This window comes from Cynocephalus volans, chromosome X (genome assembly GCF_027409185.1).
Source record: "Cynocephalus volans isolate mCynVol1 chromosome X, mCynVol1.pri, whole genome shotgun sequence".
Taxonomy (NCBI): Eukaryota; Metazoa; Chordata; class Mammalia; order Dermoptera; family Cynocephalidae; genus Cynocephalus; species Cynocephalus volans.
The window spans coordinates 142,985,051-143,007,557 of NC_084478.1; the positions used below are offsets into that span (position 1 = coordinate 142,985,051).

Here is a 22,507-nt window from a genome sequence, read left to right on the forward strand (position 1 = left end):
GGTAGTTAGATGGGGATTGCATGGAATCTCTATATTGCTTTGGGTAATATGGTCATCTTGGTGATATTGAGCATAGTATGTCTTTCCATTTTTTTGTATCTTCTTTAATTTCTTTAATCAGTGTTTTATAGTTTTCATTGTAGAGTTCTTTCACCTCATTGGTTAAATTTATTCCTAGGTATTTTCATTGTTGTTGTTGCTATTATAAATGGGATAGCTTTCTTGATATCATTTTCTGTTAGTTTGTTGTTGGTGTATAGAAATGGGGCTGATTTTTGTATGTTGATTTTGTATCTTGCTACTTTACTGAATTCTTTTATTGGGTTAGGAGTGTTTTGGTAGTCTTTCGGTTTCTCTTTATATAAAATCATGTCATTTGCAAACAAGGACAACTTGACTTCCTCTTTTCCAATTTGGACCCTTTATTTCTTTCTCTTGCCTAATTGCTCTAATAGCTCTGGTTTCAAGATGGTGCCATCCTGCATTGGCTTGGGTCACAATGGTGGGAGGTGGGGAGGGCACAGTTTGTGCTACTGTTCTAGAGCGATGCAATGTGTGTATTCTAGGCTGCTCCCCACTCTTGGCTCTGGGCTTGTCTTGCCAAAGGATCTGCGGGCCTCTGTGGTGAGGATGGGGGTTTGTATGGGTCCTCTACCTACCTTTTCAGGCACAAGAGAAAATTTTTCTTGGGTGATCCCAGTATAGGAGACATGGTGGCTGAGGCCATATTCCTCTCTCCTCTCTGTGCCACCATCCTGGGCTTTCATGCTCCACAGGGATCTCACCAGTCACCTGCTGCACTCCTATGGTCTCCCACCTATGTTCCTGTCAATATTTATCTGTCTGTTAGTTGTTCTGGTCCTTTTCTGTAGGAGGAACACGCCCCAGGCAACTCTAGTCTGCCATATTGCCTCGCTCCCTCTCTCCCTTTGGATTCACCTCTTCTCTGAATCCATCCTCTCAAGTTTTCATGTCTGGCTTTCTGGTCCACAGGCCTCAGTGGTGATCAGGGAGTGTGTCGTGGGCCTAGCAGTAGCAGGGGCATGCTGGGGCCAGTCAGGCTTTGCCCCTGTGGGCCAGAGGGCCTCACCACATGCCCCTGCTACTTTAAAAGCCTCAATGCATTGTTTAGAAGTGTGTTGTTTACTTTTCAAGTGTTTGAGGATTTTCCTTATTGATTTCTAGTTTGATTTTATTACAGTCAGAGAACATACTTAATATAATTTCAGTTATTTTGCATTTGTTGGGATTTGTTTTATGACCTAGGATGTGCATTATCTTGGTGAAAATTTCCAGGTTCTTGAAGAAATGTGTATTCTGCTATTGTGGGTGGAATGAGATGGGTAACAGAAACGAGTAGACTGTCTAGATATGTATAATCTGCAAATGCCCATTGAGTGTAATTGACTTTCCTTTCTTTCTCTTCTTTTTTGGCAGAATTGCTCCTGCTTTACTAAGACAGGCATCATACGGCACCATTAAAATTGGGATTTACCAAAGCTTGAAGCGATTATTTGTAGAACGTTTAGAAGGTCAGTATACTCACTCTCTTTTGAGGTAATACTCAAAGGGATTATTGACATCATGCTTAGTGAGAAGTGTTCATCATGTGATGCCTGAGAATGGGTGACAGTTACTGCAAGGACAAAGTGAGCTTGTACTGACTTGAGATAAATTCTTACAGATGTCATATATGGGTTAGAGGGACCTACTCTTCAAATTTTTCCCTTTTCCTATCAATAAAAAAAAGGTTTCTGGTCATCCCAAAGGAAACATGGAATAATCTTGTCCAGAAAATTAATACTATCCTCATCAATAAGTACACTTCAACTCTAAGCCATTTTCTAGCTGCCAATTTTGATAAACTTTTGTTAAGTGGAATAATTTTAGGCTAATTATATTCTAGAGTCTGTTGTACCTGTGGCCATCTTACCCACATTCAGCATTATCGTGTCTATTTGCTGCTGCAACATTTTCAGCCTCATACTTTACTAAATGGTTATTTTACCATAAGCCTGGGGCTGTTGGATGGTTAGAGACAGCTAGAGAGCCTTTCGGTTAGTAATGTCCTTTGCATCACTTTATTATCCTAGATCGGTTTTTTCTGGATCCTCTTTGGGGATCCTGAAGCACTTCTTTCTACCTCTTTCTAAAATTTCCTTTCATAGATTTTTCACTTGGGTTTACTTATTTTTTACTTGTAGGCTCTTCATGGTAGGGAGGAGTGGTGAAGTTTAAATTTTCACTGTAGAACAATATGCTCAGTGGTTTCTTTGTTCTTTTTTGTACCTAAGGGGATTTAGTTCTAAATGATTGCTTTGCCACATTTGACTACAGAAGCCTTCTGTAAATAAATAGAGCCTAAGAGATCTAAGGCCAGTCAAAATAATATTTAGATAACTTTTTTCTACTAGATATAAGATTTTATCTTTTAACATTCAGGTCCCGAATCTTTAGAACTGATGATTGTCCAGAAGAAGGCTTCAAAAAAGACACACACACACACACAAAAAAAACCCCCCACGTTTTCTACATATTTGAAATGGTTGAAGAGGAAATACCACATTCTGGATTTATGTGGGGTATTGATAGTTATGTGGTATATTGATAGTTATGTAGAAGAATAGGATATGTTCCAGTGTCCTTTAGAAATAATGATTTTTAAAAAATGATTTATATTTTACAATTTTATATGTTTCAGTCCTGTTTTGGGGTCTAGAAGTATTTGAGTTCCTTTATTTGTATAGGTTTTGTAGCTCATTTCTAAAGTCATCTCTGACAAAATTTCCCTTCCTCCAATAGCTCAGTAGTCTGTTCTCAGAAACTGGTGCCTAACACAAGCAGCCCTTTCTTTGTTTTTTCCTTTTTACAGATGAAACTCTTCTAATTAATATGATTTGTGGGGTAGTGTCAGGAGTGATATCTTCCACTATAGCCAACCCCACTGATGTTCTAAAGGTAAGAATGATGTATGCAGTGTGATTTGAAAAGAATATGAGCTTTGAGTCAGATTTAGATTCAGATATTCACTCTGTCACTTGTCAGCTGTAAAACATTAGGCAAGTCACTTAACTGCATTATGCGTCAGTTTCCTCATTTGTAAAATGAAAATAATGCAATGCTTGTAGCATAGAGTTGTTAAGGATTAGAGATAATATATGTTAACTGCCTATCATTGTACTTGGTAGTAGATGCTCAATAAATGGTAGTAATTTATTGTGATGTTTAGTAATCCATTGGCCTTCAAACTGGGTTATGCAAGCCCCTATATGTTCTTTCGAAGGGCTGTGAGTTTTAAGGGAATCAATTTCCAGATCCCTTACTTTAATTTTGTGATCTTTCCTAAAACTGGTCCAAGAATGAATCTGCATTTATAAATAGCCCTTTCCTTACTTTACAAAAGAAGGGCATATCCCCCACCCATTCCCAATCTTGGTATGGTATGTTGATCTGTGATGTAACCTGGGATACCAAACAAAGGGATAAATCGAAATCCAGTTTTTTTTTAAGCCTAAGTTTTTTATTTATTTACTTATTTATTACTTTTTATTATACATGTGGGGTACAACGTTGATTTTCAATAATTGTGTAGAATGTGTGATGGTAAGATCAGTATAGTAAGCTTATTTCTCATTACAATATGCAATCATTCTTTGTGTCCGTTGACCAATTCCTTTGAAGAATTCTCCTTTAATAACTAATTGGGGTACCTTAAATCTGTAATACCTCTGTCTTTTCCTATTTTATGCATATTTCTACTAAGGATGAGATAAGGCTTTAAAAATGGTAGATTTTTGCCTGCGTTGAGATATTCTGAATGGTAAATATTTTCTATTTATCAACTTATTTAAAATTACTATTAATTAAAAGCACCAAATATATGATTAAAATATGTGAGAGGATCACAAGTTTTTAAAAATTATTTTAGGGGGAATGTGAGAAAAAAATGAGGACACACGCTTTATTCATTTGAGCACTGATGAAACCACAAGTGGCTAGGCTAGTGAAGGAGAGATGTATTGCAATTCAGAGAGTTTTGAGAACTGAGAGAGTGACTTGAAAAACAACACGCATGAAAGCAACCATTGATGATTGACAGAGAAAAGATAGGAAATAATCTTTCTGGACTAAAGTGAGAGTAATTTAGTTACAGCATTCTTATATCACTTTAGATTTACAGAAAAAGTATTTATGAAGAGAATTGTCTATATCCTAAAACTCTAAAGTATTTGCAATGTAATTACACTTGTTAGAATGTGCTTTTCAAGAATAACAATACTTAACTCTCTGAAACTTCCTTTCTTATCCATCTGGATCCTAGACTTAATCACCTAAGTGGTTCACTTCAATTTACTGTCCCTCTTATTGTCTGGCAAAATCGTAACCATTGACCTACAATCTACCTTTTTATTTTCTTATACCTTGGTAGGGCTCAGTGGTGCTGGGGGAAAAGTCACAATTTTAGACTGTGGCCATGCCAACATGATTTATAATCAAAATTGGACTGTTCAGTCCTTTCACTTATCCTTGGATAGCTCTTTCTCCTATCTTTATAAGTTTGTTCTTTCCCCGCCATTCCTGTTGTAGGTCCTCATCTCAGCACCCTCCTAACTTGTCTGTTCACTCTAGTGTGTACTCCATCAACCCATCTTCAGACCGAAGCCAGAGTTATCTATATAAATCCATATCAGATCTACTATGTGTTGCTTCTTTGCCTCTGTGCAATGCCTTTTCTCCTTTTCATGGTGAATTTGACTTTCAAGACTATCGTCAGGAACAGGGCTGGGGCTAGGGTGAAATAAGTGAGGTAGTCCTCTTGGGTGCAGAATGTTAGAGGGTGCCAAGAAACTCAGTAATTAAGAAAAATAACATTTTTATGTAATATTTTTTAAAAATCAAAATTAATGCAAAAAAATCACAGTGAGCCAAATATCAAAATTTTGTCCAACTCATATCACTCACCTCACCCTAATCCTAGCCCTGTTGGGGCCCAGCTTTAGTTAAAATTTTGTTATTTGGTCCATCATGGATTTTTGTGGATTAATTTTGATTTTTTAAAAAATATTGCATTAAGACAGTATTATCTTGATTATTGAGGTTTTTACCCCCTTACATTTTGCACCTGAGGAAAGTACTTTACTTGCCTCTTCCTCGTCTTAGTCCTAGTCATTTATTACCTCATTTATTACTTTTATGGTAAGTAGAAGACTTCTTCTACTTACTATATAAGGTATTTGTTATTTTGGTTTGTCTTTGTGATAATCTGTATCTCGATTTGATTGGGTTTAGGTTTTTATTTCAAAACTCGTGATAGCAGTTGACTTTCTGTATAAAAGCATGCTGCTGTTACAGGATTTACCAAGGACATTTATTGAAACCTAGAATGCTAGAGTTGTGCTTCATGAAAATCAGGTCTACATTGGGGCCACTAGTATTTAGTGACTGGCTACTTATGATTCTATGTGTGGAGAGTCAGTGGCAAATTGTACCAAGTCTTTTACATGGCTATTTAATGCTATCTTGTCTTTCTTGCAGCTCTCAAAGGCCACTTGGCAGAATATAGTATCACACTTTTTACAAATAAAACTCAGTTTAAGGTCTTATAAGCATAAAAGCATATTTTAAAACATTTTTGCTTTTTATAATTATATAAGCAATGCATGGTCAATGTAGAAAAAAATGGAAAATAGGAAAACACAAAAGAAAAAAATGCTCCCTGGTAGCCTTGCAACTCAGACATAAACCACTGTCAATATTTGAGTGTATAACCTGGGGAAAATTTCCTGTCCTTTGCAAGGTCAGCATTTGAAATTGCAAGGCTTTGGAAAACCAGGCCCTGTGAAGTACATTTGCTTTATGAATCCTCTACATACTTATGGATATTTTTAAAATTTACATGTTTTTAATAAAAATGATATACATGCTGTTTTGCAACCTTTTTTCTATTTAGCAATTTTCCACTGTCAACAAATATTATTCTGCCACAAAATTTTATGGCTCCATAGTATGCCGTTAAATAAATATATCATAATTTATGTAACCAATCCATTGTTGTTATTTTTAGATGGTTAGGTTGTTTCTGATTTTTCACTAATTGTATTTTAAATGAATTATTTTTTACCCCTGCTGAGTACTTGTTTTTTCCTTTCCCCAAATTTTCTTCCAACTCCAGAAATGATAGATTTAGTATGAGGAATGTGAGGCTGATGAAAATCATCTTTTTAAAATACACTTTGACACAAATTACATTCTTTCTAGTTTAACTCATTAACTTCATCATAATAGGAGAAATTTTTTTCTGATAATTTTCAAATATTGTTATCTTAATTTTAAATGAGTGGAATGTCTCGTTTTGGTTCTCTTTGTCAAAACAAAATGTTCATCTCTTATCTTAGATTCGAATGCAGGCTCAAGGAAACTTGTTCCAAGGGAGCATGATTGGCAGCTTCATCGATATATACCAACAAGAAGGCACCAGGGGTCTGTGGAGGGTAAATACTCTTTTTCTGGTATTGTCCTATACTCTCAGTTCCTAGAATTTGCAAAGAATACTTTTATATATAAAGGTATAAGATTATGAATTATAACCCAAAAATTAAGGTAAAAAGCTCCTCGTCACCTATGAAAGGAACAAAACTTATCAGTGGTCTTTATTTCTGCTTAATGTTCAGGGTTTTATATTTGGGAAAAGTTATTACATTATTTGAGATAGGCATTTTGCTTTGTTCAAATTTCTAGTGAATTTAGTTCTTCAATATATTTTTTGCCAGTTTTGTAATAACACAGCAATGTTTGTCTATGATAGTCTCTGTAGTGCTCAGGTTCAAAAGTTGTTACCTAAAACAACTTTATTAACTTTATGAAAAGTAAAAGATGTACTATAAAGCATTGAAAAAATAAAAGTAGAAAGAAAAATATCCAGTAGTCCCATCACCTAGAGATTATCACTGTTAACATTTTGCCATATTATCTTCTAGTCGTCTGTCTATACTTTACTTTTTTGTTGTCATGGTTGCTGTAACTTTTTAATCCTGTTTTAATCATTGAATATAAATAACACTATTAGCAATATATGCAGAGAGTGGAATGGGTAGTCCCATTAATAGACATAAATAAAAATGAGAGCTTTGCTATTTTTCTTCCATTATAATTTTCCAACTTCTTAATATAAAAAATTTCAAACATAAAAAAAAAATTGAAAGAACTATAAACACTGCATACCTATGGCTTGGATTAAATGATAAAGTTTGGCCATATTTGCTTTATTTATTTATTTATGTGTACACACACACACACACACACACACACACACACACACTTTTTATTTTTTTGCTAAACCATATGAAAGTAGGTTGCAGACATCATGGCACTCCCCTAAATACTTCATTATGCATCTTCTAAGAATAAGGACATTCTCCTACATAATAACAATACCGTTATCACATCTAAGAGAATTAACGATAAGTCCTAATACCTAACATCCAGTCCATACTAAAATTTCCTGATGAGACCAGGCTAGTTTTCTTACAGAATGTTTCCTCATAGTGTTTAACTTGTACTTCTATCCCCTTTATTTCTTATACACTGAAAGTTGGGTCCATTGGCTTGGTTACATTCATGTTAATCATGTTTGGTAAGAGAGCCTCATAGGTAATGCTGTGTATTTCATATTGCATCACAGTAAGAGGCATGTAATGTTAGATTGTTCCATGATTAGTAATGCCAAGTTTGATTATTCGGTAAGGTGATGTCCACCAGATCTTGTTATTGTAAAAGATAAGATTTTTCCCTTTGTAATTAGCAGGTAATCTGTGGTGTGATATTCTAGCAACATGCATATATCCTAATTTCTAATAATCCTTTACCTAATGGTCTTAGCATCCATTAATGAATGCTGTATACGCAAGACCTGGATTAAATGAAATTTTGGCCTTATTTGTTTAAAGTATGTGTGTGTACATGCATACACACACACACACACACACACACACATTCTTTTACTCGAGGTTTTCTTTTGATAACAGCAGGGTGCGCTTTCTTGATTAGTTTAATTTAAAGCCAGAAAATGGAACTAACTAGAACATTTTCACAAAGCAATGCCAAGGGACAGACAAAGAACAGTAAATAGAATTGGAGATTTTGTCAGGGGAGCACAGCTACTTTATTTTTAATTCTGGTAGAGTTCCCATAACATAAAATTTACTGTCTTAACCATTTTTAAATGTACAGTCCAGTAGTGTTAAGTACATTCACATCATTGCGCAACCAGTCTTCAGAACTCTTTTTATCTTGCAGAACTGAAACTCTGTACCCATTAAACAACTCCTCCTCTTTTTCCCCTTTCCCCAGTGACTAGCAACCCCCATTCTACTTTCCGTGTCTATGAATTTTACTACTCTAGGTACCTCATGTAAGTGGAATCATACAGTGTTTGGTTTTTGTGACTAGCTTATTTCACTTAATGTAATGCCTTCAAGGTTCATCCATGTTGTAGCATATGTCAGAATTTCCTTCCTTTTTAAGGCTGGATAATATTCCATTGTATGTGTATACCACGTTTTGTTTATCCATTCAACCACTGATGAATACGTGGGTGGCTTCCATCTTTTTGCTATTATGAATAATGCTGCTATGAACATGGGTGTGCAAATATCTTTTTGAGACTCTTCTTTTCATTCTGTATTGAGAGTGAAACTGCTGGATCATATGGTAATTCTATGTTTAATTTTTTGAGGAACTGAACATAGCTACTTTAATGATCCAGGCTACTTACATGATCCAGGCACATAAGGTAGTAATAAAACGAAGTACATTGTGTTGTATATTCTTTGGAGATAGACATATCTTATTTGCATATTAAAATACAGGAATTTTTTTTTATTTTAACAAGAAAGTATGTTTACATTTTTCTTTAAACACATGGTCCTCTTAGTCTGTTTTATTTTTCTGCTTTGATTGTAACATGGGTACTGGAAACATTTCACTTTCTTCCTAACTCTCTTGTTAGAAAAAACAGCATGAGTACGATAACACAGCATAAGTGGCACTTATGTCAGAGTTGGAGAGACAATAGCGTGTTGGGGACTGTGGTGAACTAGAGAGCACCGGCTCTGTTGAAAGAGGACAGCTGTTACTCAGCTCCCATCCATTCCTGCCTTGCACTGATGGTGAGCTCAGTGTGGCCACATTTTCTGGCTTTTCAAGAGAAGCTGGAAATCTGCATTTCTATGTAAAATATTCTGATTTTTCTTACATGTTGACAACTAATTCAATCTTTTAGAGATGCTGAGTCGTGCACACAAAACATGTTCATGGCCTGAATTCCACCCATGGGCTCCAGTTTGGGATGTTACTTGTTCACCAAAGTAATCTGTGAAAGTCATCCTCTTTAACAGAGTGAAGCACAGGTGGAAGTGACAGAGAGGAAGGCACTGTTTGGCTAGCCAGCCAGATAGCTGAGTCAAGCATCTCGTCACAGTTACGTCACTTCCACTTTATAAATTCAGTTTGGGAATTTAGACATGAATGACACTAATATAACAGTTACCCCAGAAAGCAGTTGTCCCTATAGTATGTTATTTTCAATTTTAAATGACATTTAAACACAATTATAAAAGTGAAACATTCATTGTGAAAATGTAAAAAACAAAAACAAACAAACAAAATATATATATAAGGGCCAGCCCGTGGCTCACTTGGGAGAGTGTGGTGCTGATGGCACCAAGGCTGTGGGTTCGGATCCCTATAAAGGGATGGCCGGTTGGCTCACTTGGGAGAGTGTGGTGCTGACAGCACCAAGTCAAGGGTTAAGATCCCCTTACCGGTCATCTTTAAAAAAAAAAAAAACTGTATATATATATATATATATATATATATATATATAGGCATAAAAATGGAAATTCACTTATCTGTTATCCTTAGCCAAGATGAAGAAAAATATTTTGATGTATTTCTTTCTAATCTTTTCTAAAACTTTGGCGTGTGTGTATATATGAGGGTACTTCAAAAGTTTGTAGATCTTTCCATGAACTTTTTGATGTGCCCTCTCTCATACCTTTTTCCCTGAAGTCAAAATAATACTTCATATATGGCTTGCCTTCTTTAACATTATATCATAAACATTTTCTTATGTCATTAATATTCTTCAAAAATGTGACTTTTAATACTCTAGTAACCCTGTGTTGTAATGTGAGCTGTGATAGTAGCACTGTGCTAGTGAGTGAAACAGTGGGTAATGTTATCACAGGAGGACTTACTGCTTTCCCTTGGCCTTTTCCCTAGCTGCTTCATACCTTTGTTGTCACCCTAGTGTGTGTCCTTTCTGCATATCCTAAAATTCTGTGAATTAAACTTGGAAGCTCTCCTCTTCCCACTGACTTTTGTTTCATGATTTTATTTTATAACAGCTTTATTGGGATAATTAACATATCATAAAATTTACCAGCTTTACATTGAACAATTTAATAGTTTCTAGTATATTCACAGGTTTGTGTACCACTATCTAAGTTTAGAACATTTTCATGACCAATAAGAAACCCCCTACCCTCTAGCGGTCACTTCCCGTTTCCACCAACCCTCTCAGCCCTAAACAATTACTACTCTACTTTCTGTCTCTATAGATTTGCCTATTCTGGATATTTCATATAAATGAAATCAGACAATATGTAGTCTTTTGTGACTGGCTTCTTCCATTTAGCATACTGTTTTCAGGGTTCATCTATGTTGCAGCATATATCAGCACTTCATTTCTTTTTAGGGCTGAATAATAATTCCATTGTGTGGATACACCACATTTTGTTTATCCCTTCATCAATTAATGAGCATTTGGGTTGTTTGCACTTTTTGGCTATTATGAATAATGCTGCTGTGAACATTCGTGTACACATTTTTGCATGAACATGTTTCAGTTCTCTTGGGTATTTACCTAGGTGTGGAATTGCTGGGTCATATGGTAATTCTATATTTAACTTTTTGAGGAAATGCCAAGTTGTTTTCCACAGTGGCTACCCCATTTTACATTCACATCAGCAGTGTATAAGGGTTTTAGTTTCTCCACATCCTCACCAACACTTGCTCTTTTACTTTTTAAAAAAAATTATTGTAGCTATCTTAGTAGGTGTGAAGTGGTAGGTCATTGTGGTTTTGATTTGCATTTTCCTGATGACTGATGATGTTGAGCATCTTTTCATGTGCTTATTGTCCATTCATGTATATTCTTTGAGGGAAATGTCTTTACGTATTTTGCCCATTTTTAAATTGGATTGTTTATCTTTTTATTGTTGTGTTATAAGAGTTCTCTGTATATTCTGGATACTAGTCCCTTATCAGATATGTGATTTGCAAATATTTTTCCCTTTGTGTACATTGTCACTTCACTTTCTTGGTGGTGTCTTTTGAGTCACAAAAGTTTTTGTGATGAAGTCCAGTTTATCTATATTTTTGTCTTTTGTGTTTTGGGTGTCATATCAATTATTTTATTTTTAGTATAGCAAGTGAATTGGGAATTTATAAGTGTTCCAGTATTAGTAATTGATTTGAAAGAGTGACCTCTGTACTTCACACTTGGATTATTCTGGCACTTTTTAACTCCCAACCTACCTTGTTCACTTAAGACTTATGTCATTCTCTTTGTATTTCCTTGGTGTGTAATGTCACTTGTGTTTTGTAGGGTGTGGTTCCAACTGCTCAGCGTGCTGCCATTGTCGTGGGAGTAGAACTACCAGTCTATGATATTACGAAGAAGCACTTAATATTGTCAGGAATGATGGGAGACACAATTTTAACTCATTTTGTGTAAGTAGGATAGGTTGTGCTCATTCTTTATTTCTAGCATTTTGAGTATAAAATGCCTCTTTCACTGAAATCCTCAGGTGGGATCGATAACTCGTACTTCTGGCCTAAATACCCTTGTCTCTCTTATTACCATAACTTCAAGAGTTCTGGACACTTTATACTTCACAGAGATCCCAGATGCTATGGGCGCTTGGATACTTGGGGGCAGTGTTTAATACAGCAGCCTACCAGATGTGTATAGGATTCGCATTTATTCACACACAGCCTCTATATCTAATAAGCACATCTGTTATTTGCTTTGGTTAATTTTGTATCAAAGCAGACGTTTCTCAATGTGAATCAGAAAAAAGGGCGGAATTTTTTAGGATCTGTGAAACTAAACCACAGCTTTTGGCTGAAGGCTGTTGCTAATCTCAATTTAGATTTTCTTTGTCTTGTAACCTCTATGATATTTTGCTACTCAAATGCATTTGGCATATGATGCTGTGGTTTGAAAAATTTGTGTAACTAATTGATGGTGCATGACATTTCCTGCTTAGGGATCTCGTTAGGCTTATAAACTGTCTCCTTTAAAAAAAAGGCTGAGTTTCAGATTGAAAACTGAAGGGACAACTTTTGAATGATGTCTCTTTAGAAAGGATTTTCTTTCTCTTTAGATTATAATGAAACGGCAAGTGCTAGGTTTTGCCTGATGGGTCTGAGTTATTGTAAGTTTGCGTTTGGCCTAATTTCTGTTTAAGTGAGCAGGGGATGGAAGTGGGGGAAATCTGTCTTTTTAAAATTTTTATCTTTAGTTCCAGCTTTACGTGTGGCTTGGCTGGGGCTCTGGCATCCAATCCAGTTGATGTGGTGCGAACTCGCATGATGAACCAGAGAGCAATTGTGGGACATGTGGACCTCTACAAGGGCACTTTGGATGGTATTTTAAAGGTATGCATACTGTGGATATGGGTGACATTTTTAGTTTTCTTTGATGTCTCAGACCTTTCAGTCCTTTATTCTTAGTTGCTACATATCATTCTGAAGATGAAAGTATTATTTATATTTTTAGTAGCCTCTCAGAGTCATTCCCGGTAGAAAAGCTGTCTCCTTGGCAATCTGCTGATGCACAGTGGTCCTTAATATTATCATTCCAGTTAGAGTGCTTGAGAATACAGGATACTTTCATTAATAGAATGGTGTAGAATTATTGATAGAAAAGACTTAACATATTTCACATTTGCCCACTTCAGATAAGACAGATACCCTGTAATTGAAAACCTGGTACTTTAAAAATGTAGTACTTGATTTCAGTTCAAGGGTGTGCTTTTGTTCACACTTTGACTTTGAAAGTTTCTGCTGTTATGTTTGTAGGAAGCTGAATATCATAAACGTATTATGTAATTCCTGGTGGTAGTATTGCTACAAAAACAAATTTGGGGCTAAAATATGATGGTGCTATATGGTTTATCTGCTGTTATCAGTTTTTTTTTTTTAAATCTTTTTATATATAGGGCACCATTTTAGTAGTTACAGAGAAATTATACCTATTACAAAAGTACTATAAGGTGTACAATGGATAATCAGTACAACCTGGTAAGTGATAAAATCAGAGTTCTGTGAGAGGAAATTTTAGCCCAATTTGGAAGTTTGAAGTAGGCTTTCTGTACATAGTGGCATCTTAAATAATAATAACTCACATCTGTTGAGCACTTTATTTTATGTCAGGAACTGTTGTAATGAGACTTACATATATTCTTTCATTTAATCCTCATCATTACCCCATGAGGTGGATACCGAAGTACTGAGAGATTAAGTAACCTGCCCAAGGTTTCACAGTTAGTAAGTGGGAGAGCTGGGATTTAAACTCAGACCATTTGGCTTTCAATCAACATTTTTTTAAAAGTTTTATTTTTATTTTTAATTGACACATAATAATTATACATATTTATGGGGTATAGAGTGATATTTTGTTACATGTATACAATGTGTAATGATCAAATCAGGGTAGTCTTAACTTCTATACTGTGGTTTGGTCCTCATATTGGTGGCTAAAGGCTAGTTAGGTTATAAAGGGTATTGAGTGCTATACTAAGTTGCTTGGACTTTTTTCTTTACCTTCTTGGGGACCTGCTGAAGACTTTTAATTGGATCAGATTTGCGTCTTATATAGAGCACTCTGGCTTTGTGGAGACTGGATCTAAGATTGATTCTCAGCCCTGGGTGCACATTGGAATCACTTGAGGAACTTTAACAACTCCCATGTCTACGATAGACCAATTAACTTAGAATCAGAGGAGAAAGACCCAGTTTTCAATATTTTTAAAACTTCTCAAGTTGACTGCAATGTTCATCCAAGGTTGAAGACCACTAATCTAAAGGGATAAGCCTGGAGCTGTGGTTTTTTAAAGTTTAACATGCATCAGAATCACCTGGAGGACTTGTTAAAATGCAGTTATCTGGGCCCTAGATCGATATTTTGATTCAGTACATGTAGAGTGTGGGACCTTAGAATTTGCAGTACTGGTGCTGCTAGTCTGAGGATCACACTTTGAGAACCCCTGACCTAGAAATAGAGAAGCTGATTAGAAGGCTCTTACAGTAATCTGAGCAAGAAGGGATGAATGCCCGAACTTGAGCATGATAGTGGGGCTGTCGAAAGTGGGGCAGAGTTGAAACTAATTTAGTTGATAAAATCAGCAGGATTTGGTTGACTGGATGTAGAGAGGTGTGGGAGAAAGGAGATGTCAAAGATAACTTCCAGGTTTTTGGATTTGTTGCTTTGCCTCCCACAGATATGTCACCCCTATTCGCCTGGGTGATGGAGCCGCCAAAGATTACTCAAAGCCCATCTCTTTTGAACAGTGAGAAGCCCCAGAAAGGGGTTAATATCCCAGAACTTCCTCAAGTGCAAGGCATTTCTTCCATTTGAGAAATTAACCACGAATTGGGGTTTTCTTCCTGCATTTATTCTCCAGACCAAGAAGTTACAGGAGGAGACAGAGATGGGGTTTTGCTAAGTATAGTTTAACAAGCTTTACAATAGAAGCTGGTAACATTCAGTAAAAACACGACAGATGACATTCTGTTAGGCAGTTAAGTGATCCACTAACAAAGGCTTGATTTAGCAAACATTTCTTTTCCCTCCAGCAGCTTTTTAGTAATTTTACATATCAATTAGAAACTTGTCTGTCTTTGAACCAGCAGCCTTGCTGTGTTACAATTCTTGTCTTGCAACAGAGACTCAATAGCCTGGGGAAAATTTCCTGTCCTTTACAAGGTCAGTATTTGAAACTGCAAGGCTTTGGAAAACCAGGCCCTGTGAGGTACATTTGTTTTATGAATCCTCTACATGGATTTGGTGACAGATGGTGACATTCATTGAGAGCAGCATCACAGGAAGAGGAGCTGATTTTGTGGGAGACAGCACAGTTTTGGAAACTTAGTTTGATGTGCATGAGGAATATCTAGTGGATATATTTGGATATACTAGCCCTAACTAGGGGAGAGTTCATGGATATAGATAAGAGCCTGTGAATCATTAGCATACATGTGGCAAGTAACTGTGGAGGAGGTTGACCAAGGGGAGTAGATAGAGGAGTTCATAACCTATTTGCCTTTCTAGTATACTGGAGTAGTATAAAACTCTTTTCAGTCATAGTAATTCACTGAGGCAGTGAGTCTCAGACCCTGGGGAATATAAGTTGGCAAAAGCCTTCCTTGGTATTCTGACGTGCTCACCTCTCCACTTGACAATCACTGGTATAGACAGAAGAGCAGTGAGCAGTGAGCTAAGGAAAGAACATTGGGGAATACCAATTTTTAAGGGCTTGCAGGTGAAGAACCCAAGACAGACACCAAGAGGTAACAATTCAAAAGATATGAGGAAACTTAGGAGAGAGTATCATCATGGAAGCCAAGGGAATAATGAGTTTCAAGAAGAAATGAGTGGTTATTTAATGTCACATGCAATACAGAGATCCAGTATGATAAAGACTGCAAAGTGTCTGTTGGATTTAATATTTTCGAGAGAGGTTTGGTGGATTGATGTTTACAAAAGCCAGATTTCTGTGCATTGAGGAGTGTGTTTAATTATTCATTCATTCAATAAAAAAAAAAGTTTGTATCTTATGTGCTAGGCACTGTTCTAAGTTGGTGAGGATACATTGGTGAACAAAAAAGTCCTGCCTTCCTGACACTTAAATTCTAGTAGAAGGAGATAGATACATAGGAAGTGAGGCTAAGTAGACAAGTGTAAAGCACTCTTTCAAGAAGATTGGTTAAAAGGATATATAATAATGTAGTATATCTAGCATTTATTGAATGCTTATTGTATGCCAGGCACTATACGTAGAGTATATCCTTTAACTCTCACAGCAACACTATGGAGTAATATTATCTTTCCCATTTATAAATGAGGAAACTGAGGTTCAGAGTAGCTAAGTAATTTACCCAAGATTACACAGCTAATAAGTGGCAGACCTGGGATTTAATCCTGGGTCTCTCTGATTCCAAAGTTCCTACTTGTAACCAGTGTGTTGTGTTATATCTACAAAAACATATTTTTATGTTGGTAGAAACTTTTAAGTACTTATGTTTGCTCACTCATTCACTTACTTGCTATTAAGTTTCTTTAAAATGACTTTATTCTATATTATCATTATATATAATGGCATCATACTTTATTATTTTGTATTTCATCTTTGTGTCCCCAAACACTTTGGTGAATGGAGTCATGCATTCTTCTCTGACGTAGAAAAGAACAGCTGCAAATCTCATCCTGTCATCCCTATCTAAAATCCTTTAATGGCTTCTCATTGACCCAAGGCTCTATATGACTCCCTTTTCACTCCTACAGCCTTGTGTCTACCACCTTTATTCTATAGTCCCAACATACCAAACAATTTCCAGCACTAGACTTTCTTTTTTCTCCAAGTTTTCACTCATGCCATATACTTTGTTAGATGTCCCCCACACTGCCCTAAATACATCTTTTACTTGACTAGCTCCTACTCATTTCAGATGTTGTTACTTTTTCATGAAGGTCTTCCCTGACCATTGGACTAGGTTATGTGTGTGTGGTTTCTTGTACTTCCTTTATCATAGCATTTAGTATATTTTTAAAAACATCTTTATTGAGGACTAATTCACACATCATAGAATTAACCCATTCAAAGTGGCTTTTGGTATATTTAATATATTTGTATATAACAGTGAGATATGTGCAGCAATTACCACAGTCAATTTTCTCAGAAAGAATCCCTGTGCTGTTTAGGTATTACTCCCTATCCCCCATTTCTATCTCTATAGATTTGCCTATTCTAGATATTTCATGTAAATGGGATCATACAAAATATGACCTTTTTGACTGGCTTCTTTCACTTAGCATAATGTTTTCAAGGTTTATCTGTGACATAGCATGTATGAGTACTTTATTCCTTTTTATTGCTGAATAATATTCCATTGTGTGGCTGTATCACATTTTATTCACGTTTGTTACATTTTATGGTAATTGCTTTTAATGTCTCTGTCTCAGTAGACTCTAAGTTCAATGAAGGCAGAGCTGTGTGCATCTTGTTTTTCACTTTATCTGCAGGAAATTATTTATTGAATGAATGAACCTATATAATTTCGTGAAGTACCCTGTTGTCTGTGCTTATCTACAGAAGTTCTTGTCTGTGTACACACATCTGCTTTAAGCCAAAAAGTGCCTCTTAGTTCTACCCTTCCGAAAAATATGGTCACTGTTTTGGAGATTTATGAGGATTCAAATGGCTCATGGGAATGTTAGAGAACCTTACTGTTTTTGTGTGTTCATTTATTCAACAAATAATTATTGGAAATTGTAATGTGCCAGACACTGTGTTAGGTGGTGGGGATATAATGATGAGCAAGACATGGTCCCTGCTCTTTGGAGATTACATTCTAGTTGAGGGAGATAGACAATAAATACACAAATAATAAACAGTATAATTTCAGATAGAAGTAAATGCTGTGAAGAAAATAATAGAGCATATTGAAATAGTGACTCAGTGGTGGGGAACTACTTCAGCTAGGATGGTAAGGAAAAAACTGAGGAGGTGACATTTGAGCTGTGATGTCAGTGATGAGAAGGAGGTGGCCATGTGAAGAGCTGGGAGAAAAGCATTTCATAAAGAGGTTACAAAAGGCCTAAGGTGGGAATGAACTGGACATGTTCAGTGTTTAGAAAGGAGGCTCATGTGGCTGAATATGGTGAATGAAGGACAAAGTAGTAGGAAATTAAACTGGAGAGAGAGGCAGGAGCTAAATTATGTAGGATCCTGTAGATTATCGCAGAGAATTTTATAATTAGAATGAAATCCACCGGGAAGCCATTTCTAGTGCTTTAAGCCGGAAAGTGGCCTGATCTGATTTATAATTTTAAAAGATTGTTCTGGCTTCTAGATGGAGATTTTAGACCAATTGTTAGTCTATTGTGGTAGTCCAGGTAAGAGATGATGGGATTGGATTGTATCTGAGGTCTCTGTCATTTATCAGTCTATGATTCTAGGTTATCTGCATCTGGGCTTTACTTTGAATGATTTTCATAATTTCTCAACATCAGTTTGGGTCTGAGACATTCAGCATTTGCTGAAGATACATTAGGGGAAGCATATTACCTCTATGTTTCCATAAATAGTGCACTTAGTATGTTACTGTTTGTTCCAAAAAATGGTTAGTAAGGATAATTATCTTTAGTGTTCTTAATCTGCAGGATGAGATAAGGGATGTTTACAAGTCTGGCTTCTCATATTACTGTCTTATCCAAATATATCTATTTTTTAGAATAGTGGTGGGTTTTATTTCACTAGTGGAAAGGCAAAAAAACATTTTTCAATGTCTGACACGGTGCCTCACACATTGTAGTTACTTAATACATATTTGTCCCTTTTTTTTTTTAATTGATTATGCATATTCATGGAGTACAAAGCTGACCATCACCACTTGTGCTCAAGATGTGATGGCCAGATCAGTACTATCAGCATGTCCATTATTTGTCCATTATATATGAACTGTTTCCGCTGGCAGAATTCAGCATACACCACCAGTTTATGACCTTTGGTATGTATAATTTGTCATTTAATTGTCATAACCACTCAGTTGGTGTGTAAAGGATCTCCATTGTATGAAGCAGGAAACCAAAATTCAAAGTAGTTCACAGTGTTCCTCATGTAATCCTCAAAGCACTCATATGAAGTAGGCCATAGCGTTACATAGAATTTACAGTGATGAAATGGACTCAGAGAAGGATGATGACTTGCCCAACTCCCTATTCCCTTACCCTGCTGTAGTTTTCTTTGTAGCACTTATTATTTCTGGATATAATATATTGTATATCAATTTGTGTATTTGTCAGCCCTACTCAATGAGGGCATGGACTGCATAAGTTATCTATTGCTGCATAAAAAATTACCCTAAAACTCAGTGCCTTAAAACAGCAAACATTTATTATTTTGTAGTTTCTGTGGGTCAGAAATTGACAAGCAGCTTAGCTGACTGATTCTAGTTTAGGATCTCTCATGAAGTTGTAGTCTGTATGTCAGCTAGCTAGGGCTGCAGTTATCTAAAGGCTAGGGCTGGGATATCTGCTCCAGTGATCACTCATGACTATTGTCTGGAGGCCTCAGTTCCTCACCATGTAGGCCTTTCTTCATGACATGGCAGCTGATTTCCTCCAGAGTGAATGATCCAGGAGAGAACAAGGCAGATATCTTTTATAACCTAGCGATGGAAGTGACATATGTTTACTACTACCGTATTCTCTTGGTGACACAGAACAATCCTGATACGTTATGGCATGGGGGCTACACAAGGGCATGGATAACTGGATGTAGTGTTCATTGGGGACCATCTTGGAGACTGGCTATCACAGACACTTTCTCTGTCTTATTTACTGTTTACTTTATTTTAATTTTAGAATTTTAGTGACACATAATGTACATATTTATGGGGTGCAATGTAACATGTAGACAATGTGTAATGACCAAACAGGTTAATTAACATATCCATCACCTCAATCACTTATTATTTCTTTGTGTGGGGAACATTCAAAATCCTCTCTTCTAGTTAACTAAAAGTATACAATGAGTTGTTGTTAATTATAGTCACCCTACAATGCTACCGTATGTCTTGTTTACTATTTCCAGCATTGAGAAGAGTGCCTTGGATATGGTAGGTGCTCAATAAATATTTGTTGAATAAGTGGGTGGAATGGATTTAGATTACATATGAATTCAAAATGTGTTTTTAGAAAATAGACCATTCATAGAGCCATAAGTTGCTGGGTTTGGCATGGAAGATGGTTGTCAAATGTAAAGAGAAAGGGGAATTCATTCTGTTTTTGGTTATATCTTTCCCTCAGATGTGGAAACATGAGGGCTTTTTTGCACTCTATAAAGGATTTTGGCCAAACTGGCTTCGACTTGGACCCTGGAACATCATTGTATCCTTTTAGAATACAAGAATGAAAGCAAATGCTTCAAGCTCCTAGGTAATTCTAGGCTATGGGAAGAAAATTTTGATTATTAAAGCCTTTTAGGCAAGTGAGAAACTCAAGCATCCCAATGGTGGCCATTGAGGATGGAACTATGCAGAGAAACAGCTTTCAACTGGAGGCTGATACAAACTAAAGGGGGTAGAAAAGATGTGCCAAACTTCCCTCTTTAAAACAAAACTACAGCAAACAACCAGTCTGGAAGCGGGGGCTATGAGGTTTTTAGAAGCCCTGTTGGGAGATGCCCACAGGAAAGTCTGTGCTGAGGTGGTCCAGATTTCCTACCCCTAACTATAGGACCAAAATAGATGGGAGATAACAGGATAGCAAACAGGAATAGAGTGAAGGAATCTACAGCCAAGTAGGGCTCTTTCCCCATGGGAGAATCTCCCTCCTTTAGCTATGCTTGAGTGCCTTCTATGTGCAGTGTCATGTTCTGGATACTGTGTGTGGTGTGGTGAGCACTGCAGGGTTGGAAAGTAATTCGCTGCCCTTGTGGGGTCTCTAGGCTGAGAGAGATCTCTCTGTCCCTGTTTGAAATTGCTCTGATCACCTAATGTCTATAACACTACTCTAGCACTGAATTATATGTTGTCATTGATGTTCTTGGTTATTTTTTTTTTTTTGTGTGTGTGTGTGTGTGTGTGTGTGTGTGTGTGTGTGTGTGTGTCTTTTTTCCCCTGAAGACTATAAGTATATTAGTTTTAATCTGTTTATGTTGCTAAGAGACAGTTTTCATAATGGGCACATGGTAGGCACTCAACGCATGCTTGATTTGACAGGTGTTGTTCTAAAAAAGACTTTAATAAGCAAGTGCAACTTAGAATAGCACAGACTAAGTACCTTAATTTAAGAGAATGCAATACACAATTTTAGAGAACTAGGTTTGGCTTTCAGCATCAACACAGTGATCTTCCATGACTTACTCCTTCAGTTTTTTATAACATACGAGCAGCTCAAGAGGCTTCAAATCTAAGGACTGAATTATATGTGAGCCCAGCCCTGCCAGCCTTTCTACTCTATTCTTTTCCCTTTCTCCATGTTCTAATGTATTTTGACAAAGTTGTAAGTGTTTACCAAACCATTGGTCTCCCAAGGGCCTCCTGATGGAAGAACAATAGGATGGTTCAAAGTTGTTTATGTATTTGTGTTACCATGTTAACTATTCCCTGAAAGGAATTGTTAACATTGAGACTCTGGCCCCAGATTGGTATCTTCTGTGAAGATGGATACTGATGGGTGACATTCAAAATGGCCTTCTTTCCAAACGTGTGTCAAATGTAGTTGGCTCGTCCCAGATTTGGGTTAGAGCAGAAGGCATAGGCCAGGGCAGTTACTGCTGTGTATGTTACAGACCTCAGTTCTCATTAAAGTATTTATTGGCAGTATCACTTTGGCTTTGTCTTCATTTACTGTTTTCTCCTTTGCCAACTCTAACTTACGTTCTCCAGAAAGTGATAAAGAGGTGACTATGAAATTGAGACTGGACTCTTAAAGAGCACATAGAATAAGTGCATTGAGCTTTCCCACTGCCATTCATTGTCATAATGCTGCTCACTTCTAAACATCGGGCAAGTGGTTTTTTCCTAACCATGAATAAATTAACAAGTGGCTCATTTGGAATTTTCTACAGTTAATATGCTGAAAGAGGCTTAAAACAGAACCTTGTATCCAGGGTACTGATCATCTTACTGGCAAAAGTTCTTGCTCCTTTCTTGTAAAGGTTGAGTGTCCCTTATCTGAAATGCTTGGGACCAGAAATATTTTGGATTTCGGATTTTTTTTTTTGATTTTGGAATTTTTGCAGAATACATACTGGGTGAACATTCCTAATCTAAAAATCCAAAATTCAGAATGCTCCAGTGAGCATTTCCTTTGAGCTGTCATGTTGGCATTCAAAAATTTTCAAATTTGGGAGCATTTTGGATTTCAGATTTTTTGGATTAGGGATGCTCAATCTGTATTAGAAGTGCCTGGCACATTGTAGGCACTTGGATATTTGTGGAATGAATACTTTTTCATCTTAACCATTCATTATTTGTTCAACAAACATTTATTATGTATGTATTATTATATCCTGGATGCTGGGACTATAAAAATGACTAAGACATATTCTTTGTTTTCAAGCTTACATTATAGTGGGAGAACGGATATGTAGGTAAATAATGACAGTGGGTTCTAAGTACTGTGAGAAAGATGAACAAAGAGCTGTAGGAGCAC

The 22,507-nt window shown here is 36.5% G+C and overlaps 1 protein-coding gene across 3 annotated transcripts in view; it reads left to right on the top strand.

Moving 5' to 3' along the window:
* SLC25A14 (solute carrier family 25 member 14) overlaps nucleotides 1-21,641 on the top strand; it is a 33,833-nt gene extending 12,192 nt beyond the window's left edge. For all 3 annotated transcript variants that reach the window (XM_063083811.1, XM_063083812.1, XM_063083813.1), the window contains exons 4-10: nucleotides 1,438-1,532; nucleotides 2,873-2,958; nucleotides 6,396-6,491; nucleotides 11,669-11,793; nucleotides 12,588-12,723; nucleotides 20,156-20,236; nucleotides 21,222-21,641. In XM_063083811.1, the coding sequence (XP_062939881.1) occupies nucleotides 1,438-1,532; nucleotides 2,873-2,958; nucleotides 6,396-6,491; nucleotides 11,669-11,793; nucleotides 12,588-12,723; nucleotides 20,156-20,236; nucleotides 21,222-21,263 (661 nt within the window). In that variant the 3' untranslated portion in view covers nucleotides 21,264-21,641. The remainder of the gene's footprint in view (nucleotides 1-1,437; nucleotides 1,533-2,872; nucleotides 2,959-6,395; nucleotides 6,492-11,668; nucleotides 11,794-12,587; nucleotides 12,724-20,155; nucleotides 20,237-21,221) is intronic.
* The last annotated feature ends 866 nt before the right edge of the window (nucleotides 21,642-22,507 follow it).